The sequence below is a fragment of the Poecilia formosa genome, unplaced genomic scaffold (genome assembly GCF_000485575.1).
Source record: "Poecilia formosa unplaced genomic scaffold, Poecilia_formosa-5.1.2 Scaffold750, whole genome shotgun sequence".
Taxonomy (NCBI): domain Eukaryota; kingdom Metazoa; phylum Chordata; class Actinopteri; order Cyprinodontiformes; family Poeciliidae; genus Poecilia; species Poecilia formosa.
This window is the reverse complement of record NW_006800689.1, coordinates 1-10014: the sequence shown is the minus strand read 5'-3', so window position 1 is coordinate 10014 and position 10014 is coordinate 1. Positions and strand designations below refer to the sequence as shown.

Sequence of the window (10014 nt, the reverse complement as noted above, 5' to 3'; positions counted from 1 at the left end):
ATGGAAACAACGACAGAAACTGCAGCAAAGACAGCCACAAACAGGGCAGCATGACTTCGACTGTTTCCATCTGGTTCCCTGCAGAACAGAACCAGGAATTAGTCTGATCCCACTGAAGATCATCATCATCTGATCTGGATCAGAACCAGGAGCTGCTGGTTCTGATCCAGAGACAAACACTCACCTGGAGGAGGATCAGCAGCTACACTCAGGTGGATGGTGCTGATGAGTTTGACCTCTCTCTTTGTCCGTCCTCTTCCTCCTTGGACATAACACTCATATATTCCACTGTCATTAGTTCTAACATCATGTAAATATATTGACACATTTCCAGTTGTTCTGTTCACGAGCTCCACTCTGTCTTTATACTGCTCTTCTGTGATAACTGGATCTGAATTTTGGTTTGGACAGGAAATGACATATTTGTTATCCTCATCAGGTTTGCTCCACTCTACAGTTTTGATGGGCTTGAATCTGGTAGCATCACATGGCAGAAGGACCCTGTCTCCAGTTTTAGCTTCAATTCTGGTCACATCTGCAGAAGAAACAACAAAAACAGGTTAACAGAGGATTTCTACAGGTGGCTGCTGACCTATTAGCTCCTCACTTTGGACAACTGTGTCTGATAACACCTGATAAAATCTGCCCTGTTGTCAGGAAATTCTACCATTAGAGTTAGAAGAGATAAATAAAGATTATTATAAATAAATAATATGTAACAGATACTTATATTTAAAAAGAACAAAATGAAAAACTAAGATTAAATAAAGATTTGACTCCATGAACACAGAACAATGGTTGTATTTCACTCTGACTGTTGAGATGTTAAAGTTTAGGAGTCAGTTTTTAAAATGTTGTTGAAGTTAAATGACAGAATAATTTCTTTATTGGTCAACAATCATCATGACTTCTGAATGACTGCAGAAAATAAAATACCATGAACGCACGCCTTCCTCTATAATCACATGATTCTGCAGTCATCTGTTTTTTATATGACAATGTGGATTCCTTCATAATTTGTATATTTTTCTCTCTTCTTTGCTTATGGCACTTTTTTTAGTTATTAACAAGACAAACTTTTTTAAATGTTAAAGAACAATAAGAGTTTTGTAAGGGCCAAAAGGTTAACAATTATTGTAAGTGCTAAGTGATGATAAGGCAATAAATGTTATTTTTTCAATAAGCTGGAAGTAGTGAACTGACTAGTGACCTAAAAATGGTGGAACACAGCAGAGCCTGTTAAAAGTCCCAACAAAACATTTCTGGACTGAAATATTATTGAAACAATAGATTGTTTAATTATTTATTATGTTTGGTCATTGTATGACCAAACATAATAAATATGTTTATTTATTATGTGGGAGAACCATCCACATGTTCTCCCTGTGGATGGTGGGTTTCCTCCAGGTTCTCTGGTTTCCTCCCACAAACATGACTGTCGGGTTAATTGACCTCTCCCCAAATTGACCCTAGGTGTGTGCATGGTTGCGTGTCTGTGTGTTGCCCTGCGACAGACTGGCGACCTGTCAAGGTGACCCCACCTCTCGCTTGGAACGTTAGCACCTGATCATTTTCTCTGTGACCAACAGCTCAGGTCTGGAGAATCCAGGAGCTGTCAGAGATTCATTGTGAGGATGAGGGCAGCAAGTGATTGTAGTTTTCTCTGTAATCTCTACAGTTTTCAGTGATTTTAGCTCCAGGCTGCTGTGTTTGCACCTCTGGATCATCTGATCCACTTCCTGTCAGCAGACAGGAAGTGGATCATCTGATCCACTTCCTGTCTGTAGACAGATCAAACATGGTCTTCAGCTGGAAGCAGGAGGAAACTTTACTGAAATAACTGAGTCAGGAAGCAGATTGCTGTGAATTCATCGAACCCAACATGCAAAACAATGTTTTACATCCCATCATGTTCTGCAGAACATGATCTGCTCAGAGACCCAAACCAACATGTAAATTCATGCAAAATGCAAAAACATGCAAAATCCATGCTGGTGTTTTATAAAGTCTAATATTCTCTAAGTGCTGGTTCTGAAGCAGAAAAGGTTCTGATTGTTGCTGCTCTCCTCTAACTGGGCTCATACTGGGTTTGTCTGATATTGTGGAGACCAGCTGCTGTCAGCCTTTACTGACAGCAGGTAAACAGAGATGATGGATGGATGTCCGCCCATGTTTGTTTTCATAGCAGGTGTGGTATGTTTAATGTGAAAACAGAAACTGATGACTGATAATGACAATGAACTGAAATCATTTCTTTGTTTTCTATAATTAAACCAGTTTGTTTTCCTGCAGAGCATCTCTGATCTGTTTCTCTGAACATTTTAACTCAACAGTGTCTCTTTTCGTCCAGCTCAGATCAGATTCTACTGAAAACAGAGTTTATTCTGGATTCACCCTGAAATAACCTCTGAGAACAGAGAGAAACATGAAACCTGATGAAACATGTCTGACTGGGTCTTTGTTGTCCTTGGCAGACAGACAGCCGGTGAGGCGCCATGGTAACGACCCGCCCAGTTTACCGCCATCATTTGAAATTCAAAGCCTGAGGATCAGATTACAGATTAAACAGCTGCTCAGAGCAGGAACGGCATGAAGGACAGTAAAATATCTGGTTCACAGAAAGTTGAGTCAGAATTAAAACCTTCAGTCTTCAGCAATGATTCAGACAGAAAATATAGGAAATAAATACACAGCATAACAAACCACACTATTCTGACTCAGAGTTTTTCCTGTCTGTCTTCTTAATGCCAGGATTATGTTATATTATGTTATTTTATATTATAGGGACTGGAACTCGTGGTTGGAGGATCAGGGTTTTTCTTTTGAAAAACTTCCTAATTATTACTAATGGAGAAGTTCTGACAAAAATAACGAACAAACATTAAACCCACCCAGCAGCTGTTTATGTTCAGACAATAAAAAACCTGATCTGTTGTGAAAGAACAGAAACAAGTTCTGACAGGAACCACTTCACTGCTATCAGATCAGCCATGTTTCCTTCCTCTGATGATCTGCTCCTCTTCCTCACATTATGAGGAACAACAGTGAAAAACAAAGATCTGCTGTTGAAAACCTGCTAATGATTCACATGAAGGAGGAAGAAAAACAACTTCAGTTCAAAGATCCTTGTTCTTTTCTTTCAGGTTTATTTTTAATTTAAAATAAAAGTGATCAACTGAATCTTTATTGTAGAAATAGAAGAGAAATCAAACTAAAGAAGTTTAGTACATGTTTTCTTTATCAGAGTCATGGGTTTTTATTTAAAGCATTTAGATAACGTCTAGGGTTTTTCCACCAGCAGGAACAAAGTCCAGAGGGCGTGTTGACCTACGGGTGATTAACTGTGTTGACATTTGATTCTCACGAACAGGGCAGAGCGTTTCTCGGAAAAACCCTGAGGGCTGTTCTGGTAAACAGGCCTCGGCTTTTCTGAGAAACGAATGAGAAGTGGTTTCTCAACCGCCTGCACCCTGTTCAGGCCATAAGCCGACTGAAGCTGTGAAGCAGGAACATAGTAATCAAATGAAATTCATATGAGCTCTTTAAGGACAGCTCAGTTTAAACATATAATGTTCTGCAAGAATAAATGCTTAAAAGGTAAAATAAGAACCATGGTTGTTGTTTCTGGTGCCGTTCTTCATCATGTCTGCAGAATCACATTAATGACATGAAAGATGTGCTGAGTAGATCAGTTACTGGGATATTTTACTGACACTACAAGCTAACTTTCTGACTCCATAAGTATAAAATGAAATATCTTTTTAAATTTACAACATAAATATTTAGAAATGTCTCATTTCTTCTAAAACTCCATTTGTTCATGTGATTCTTCTGTCACAGACGGTTTTTACAGCCAACAGTCAAATGATTCCTCTGTAGATTAAATTACAGAGAAGCTTTTCATGGAGATGCAAATGATTACAACCCACAGACGGTGCATCAAGCCTTTCATTATCTGTTCAAAGTTCTGACCATAAAAGCTCAAACTATCAGCAAAAAGTCTAAATTTAAAACCTACACTTTCTGTTCTGGTTTCACAGGCTTATCAAGCTGCATGACATGACTGAACAGGAACCTGTTTAATTTTAAAATTGTTCACATTCTCCTGCTAGACTTGACCAAACCTGCAGCAGCTTTGCTGCTCTCAGCTGCAGAGCCTCAGTGTGATAATTTTATTCAATGCTGAATACAATGTGAGGTATATTTATTTAAACTGATACATCAACCATCATACATTTAAAGCAATGAGCTACATTTTACATTCTATCTTGATTGATTCATAAGCATTAACTAAGAAATGAGGGAAATTTTAAAACAAGACAATATTCACACAAAAATAGTAAAAAAAAATAAATGTCTGTAGATAAAAAAATAAATGGCACCCAATAAATATTTACTTATATATGAATATTACAGCTGAGCTAAACAATTTAAAGAATATATCACATTAATTATAGCTCTTCTAGGAACAACCCCACTGATCTCATGAGTTTCCTCCAAAAGCTTCAGTTAAAAGGCTCATTATATATGTGTCCACGACAGAAATATGGTTAAACTGTTTAAGGAAACAGAGATTAACATTTTAACTATTATTTCTCTCAGCACAGGAAACATGAAGAGACCCAACAGCTCAACAATTAATTAACCAATTACATTTATCAAATAACCAAACAATTTAGTCTTCAATCAATCATCCATCACACAGATCAACCACATTTCAGAAACCAATGAAACACCAATAATGTGGGTCAATAACCACATTATTGACAGTCTAATGGCAGAAAACCGTCTAACAGACGACAGACAAACATGGAGACATTTAACTAAACATCTTTTCATTCTAATCATGTGAACAAATCAGAATAAAAATTAACAAAACGTCCCTATTTGACCAGGTGATTCAGAGTTTCTATGCAGGAAGGGCAGCAAACCTCTTATATTAATATTGTAAAAAATGCATAAAATAGCTGTATAAATTTATACAATTGTATATACATGTTTGTATATAGGGGGGGGAGGGCTGTATGTATGGAAGTGGTTCAACTGAACAACAATACCGGAAAATTTGAATTTCTGATAAACTCCAAAATATTTTCCTCTCAGTTATTGTTGTAACATAATTAGCAGAGTTGGGTAGTAAATACATTTATTTCAGTAACTTTTTTGAAAAATGTACTTTTTGAGGTATTTTTACTACACTTTTTATTTTATTGAGTCATTTTACTATGAAGTGTTGCTTCTCTTATTTGAGTAAAATGTCTGGATTTTTCATCTGCTGTGACGTCACTGAATGAAGAACAAACATGTTTTAACTAAAATCTCACCACAGACACATACCTGCAGTTTCTGTTAAAGTTTCATAAGTTTTTTATTGAAAGAAACTGATTTAGAAAAAAATATATATGTTTTTAGTTATTTGTTAGATATAAATATCAAGTAATTCAGATTTCTTACTTATATGGTTTGTTGTCGGTTTGGTCCTTAAAATACCAACCTTTTCACTTTGTTTTATATTTTACTCCATCCAATAATGTAGTTTTAATATTAAATATTGATCATTTGATCAGTTTCTCAGTAATTGAGAAACTTTTTTAAAATACTTTTTTATTCTTGGGTAATTTCTTGGACGTTTACTTCTGTAACCAGTATGTTGAAGTAACTACTATTAATTAAGTATAATTTTGGGGGACTCTACCCTCCTCTATCAGTTGGACACACTTCCTCACACAACCCTCTCCATTTTCTCCGGGCTTGGGACCGGCATCAGGATAAAAAGTTGTTGTGGGTTTCCTAATGGCTGGATTACTATCATGTGAAAACAGGGAGGACCTTCTGATATCTACGTTTTGAGGATTCTCAGCTTCATCATGAAGAGAAAGAGAATGAAAGGATCTCCTCTTCTTCAAGACAAACACAGTCAGAACAGTCAGAACGACCATCAGCCCAGCTACCAGTCCAATGTGTCCTCGACCTGCAGAACAGAACCAGGAATTAGTCTGATCCCACTGATCATCATCTGATCTGAGATCCAGAACCAGGAGCTGCTGGTTCTGATCCAGAGACAAACTCTCACCTGGATCAACCCTCAGGTGGATGATGGTGCTTTCTGAGGCGGCTCTCTTCCTGCGTGTGTTGCTCTTTATTTCAGTCATGACTCGACACTCATACACTCCACTGTCCTTCTCTGTCACACTGTCTAAAGTCAGATTAATTTCTCCATCGGTGCTGATGAGGCTTTGGAGTTTGGTTCGGCCCAAGTACTGTGGATTTTGCTGCTCTTCATTAATCTTCTCATCCCTGTAGAGCAGCACACTGTCTGGTTCCAGGTTGTCTCTGGTCAGCCATACAACTGAGACTTTGCCGTTTCCAGCAGCTCTACATGTCAGAGTGACATCTTGTCCAGCTATTACTGTCACCTTTACAGGATCTGCAAAAACAAACAGAAAACCATCCAGAGTTTAGATCCTTCCATCAGAGCACAAAGCCTAAAGGGCTGCAACCAAAGACAGATAGAAATATCTCTTTATCACAGACAGACATTATTTTTACACTTTTCTTTGCTTATGGACTGAATTATGGTCAAATAATGTTGTGGGTAGTTTTATCATCTTCCTCACTGACTGGCAGCAGGTGAGGATGAGGAGCATCTCCTCCTGTAACAGATCCATCAGCCCCCGCCTCTTCCTCCCCAGGGTTGGTTCCCCCCCCTCCTCTCTACATGAATGGCTGCCTGTCAGGGACCCATCTGTGAAGCTCCTGAGGTGACGGGTGTTGGATGGTCAGAACCACCTGGAGCTAAACCCAGTGAGATGAAGGAGAGCTGCCTCTCCTCCTCATCAACCTGCTGTCAGTCCCTCCCAGATCCACCAGCCTTTCTCTGGTTCTGATTCTCTGATACGGTTCAGATGAAGGTCCAGCAGAAACTGGACTTCCTGCTGCAGCTGAAGAAGGAGAACCTTCCCCTGCTGGTCGTTTTCTACCGACCATTGTTCAGGCTGTTCTGTTGCTTCATTTACTGACAGGATCATCCTGCAGGGACCCATCAGGTCTGGAGTCACTGGACAGACAGTTTCACCCCACAGGCTGTTCCTGCATTAAACATGATGATCAGCAAACAGCCTGAGGAGAACTGGGAGAATCATCTTTAACCATCACAGAAAACCTTCTACTGATTGGCTTGTTTAATGAAAAAAATGTCTGGAAATACATATACATGTTGTTCCTTTTATGCTTTATTTTATCTGAAACAATATATTATTTTTATACGCACATCTTTATGCAATGAGTTCCTGAAACTGAAGTCAAATCCTAGTTTGTGTTTGTGAGCACAATGTTGGCCAGCAAATCTGTTCAGATTCTGATATTATTTATTATTAACACATTCATGTAAAGTTTCCTTTGCAGACACAAACTCAGGTTTTCTAACAATAATAATGTGAAACAAAAATATGTTAAGGTCAGTCAGATAAATGTTTTATTGATGATTATGTATTCAGTGTTTAATTATGTGAAAACATTCAGCAAAGTCCTGCAGAACAGCTTAAACCAGAATAACAGAACAGTGAAGCAAAAGATTCACACAAAGAAACTTTTCTCTCACGAATCTATTATACGGCTACATTCAGTACACAGACATGTCTCTGTTGTTCCAGCCATCAACCTTTTCATCGACCCCTGATAACAATGATAACAATAAAAAACAAGTAAAAACAGGTTGAAATAATCCAAATGGGTCAAAAATGTCTTGTTCAGATCAGTTTAAAGTCAAGAGCTTCTTAATCCCACATCAACAACGAACAAAACATGTAAAATCAGCCTGACTGGTTTCACAGGAGGTTTAGTGTTGCTGCTCTGATGAAGACATGATAACTGCTCACCTCCACAGAGAGTCAGATCGACGACACTCAGCAGCAGAACAAACCAGAGACAGATGAAGGTCTTCATGGTGTAAGATCCTCCTCTCAGGCTGATCCGCTGCTGCTGCTGTTATTCCTGCACCTGAAAACTTCTGGGTTTGTTTCTCTGCTCTATGTACGGCTGCACCAGTGCAGAGGGTTGGGTTCATTATGACACAACAAGCTTTTCACTGGCTGAGGGGAGAGAACTGCGCTCTGAGCTTCTCTCAGACACAGAAACACCCACATGCCTCCTGTACTTTCAGTCTGATCTGGTTCTTTACTGGAAGGTTTATGAGCAATGCTGAGCAGGACAGTTGGCTCAGATAAGAGCCGTTCAGCTTCACCGCTCAGTGAAGTCCAGAATCACCACTAGCTGCTTTCTGTTTCTGTTATTAGTGCATATTCTCCATTTATTTAGATATTTTTTATTTACAGTTTATTTACACTCATTTAATCATATATTGATTTATTTCTTCTAATATTTCCTCTTTGCATTTTGCATCACTCCTCTTATTTTCTCCTTTGTCCATTTATACTCTTTTTTTCACATTCTTTTCTTTTTGCCCACTACACAAAATGCAAGAAGGGGGAATTTTTTATGTATTTAAACTTTAAAATAAATCTCTTTATTGGGAAAATCCCAGGCAAAACTGGAAGCAGAGCACAGAGGTTACAGATCACAGCATCCATCTATTTTCTTACAAAATGTCCCCAGGAGGTGCTGATGTTTCAGGTGAGAGGTGGGGTCACCTGGACAGGTCAGTCCACACTGACAGCAAACAAACAAAATGAATTAAATAGTGGAACCTGGTGGATGGAGAAGCTTCTCTCCTCCTCTTGAGCTGAGAACCAGAGTGTAAAATAAAATGACTGATTCCTGATGTTTGAAAGACACATCAACGTTAATCTGGTCTGGACCTGCAGAGAGGATCTGAAGAACAAACAGACTGGAAGAGCATAGCTTTAAAATTTTACAAGTAATCTGCAAAAAGACAAATGGAAAAAGAAAAATATATTATTGTATGAATTAAAAGAGACTGTAAATAAAAAAGTTGCTCTATGTGCATGGAAAAAAGAGATAAAATAAATAATTAAAATGTATACAATAAAAACGAAAACAATAGAATTGGGAAAAATGGGAAATTTAAATAATAGTGGCATTATTACATAATTTATGTCACACTGCATAATCAAAGGTATCTTTTGGATATGCCACATCTTTTATTCATTTCTATATTTTTTTGTATATTTTGGCAGGACCAGTCCTCCATACTGCTTATTGCAGGTTTTCAGAGGGTTTGTTCCCGAGTTGAGGAGCCTTTAATCTAAATGCTGCTTTCAGGTCAAGTCAAGTTTATTTGTGACACATTTCAGCAACATGCAGTTTAAAGTGTATAACACCATAAGAAACATTAAACAGTGGTCACTTATGAAACAAGAATCAAAAAAAAAATTTTGTTTTCGTGTTAGTGGATAAAAACGTAGGTCTGATGTTGAAGTTAGAAAAACTGCTTCCATTTATATTTTTGTACTGTCCTACAATAACGGGAAAAACATTCCTCACCCCAAAACAGAAATGCTTTGGCTGCAGAGAAAACTTCTGACTTAATCAGGCTGCTAAAAGCCCGGTTCTCTACAGGCGTCTAAGTCGGTTCCCCTACAGATAGAAAGAATGTCTGTCTTTATGTTTCACAGGTGTCAAACTCCATTCCTGGAGGCCACCCTGTCTTCTTCTTCTTCTTCTGATTTTATTGGCGGGTGACATCTAATGTTAAGATGTATTATCGCCATCTACTATGCTGGAGTGTGGACCAGAGTATCTCCCTTTAATATAAATTCTCATAAATAATCTTGTTTCCTTCAAAAAATTAATAACCACTTTATTTATTTTATGTTTATTTAATAACTTATTTAATTTTAATGTCTCTATATCATATTTCATAATTTCTCGTTTTAGCTTCTCTCTACTTGATGCATATTTTTCACAATGAATTATTACATGTTCTACTGTTTCCATATCCCTACCGTGCTCACAACTACCTGTTGGATGTTTCCCTATCAAATGTAATGTTTTATTTAATCCGGTATGTCCAATCCTCAATCTTGTCATTACCAC

General features: G+C 37.8%; 1 protein-coding gene across 1 annotated transcript; it reads right to left on the bottom strand.

The window, feature by feature from the left end:
• Window positions 1-3123: 3123 nt before the first annotated feature.
• On the bottom strand, window positions 3124-8070 carry LOC103131365 (butyrophilin subfamily 1 member A1-like). The gene is made up of 3 exons (XM_007542990.2): window positions 7878-8070; window positions 6074-6427; window positions 3124-5971 (listed from the first exon to the last, which is right to left on the bottom strand). Exons 1-3 carry the CDS (start codon window positions 7942-7944, stop codon window positions 5670-5672), a joined length of 723 nt encoding a protein of 240 aa, XP_007543052.1. The 5' UTR covers window positions 7945-8070; the 3' UTR covers window positions 3124-5669.
• Between the last annotated feature and the right edge of the window lie 1944 nt (window positions 8071-10014).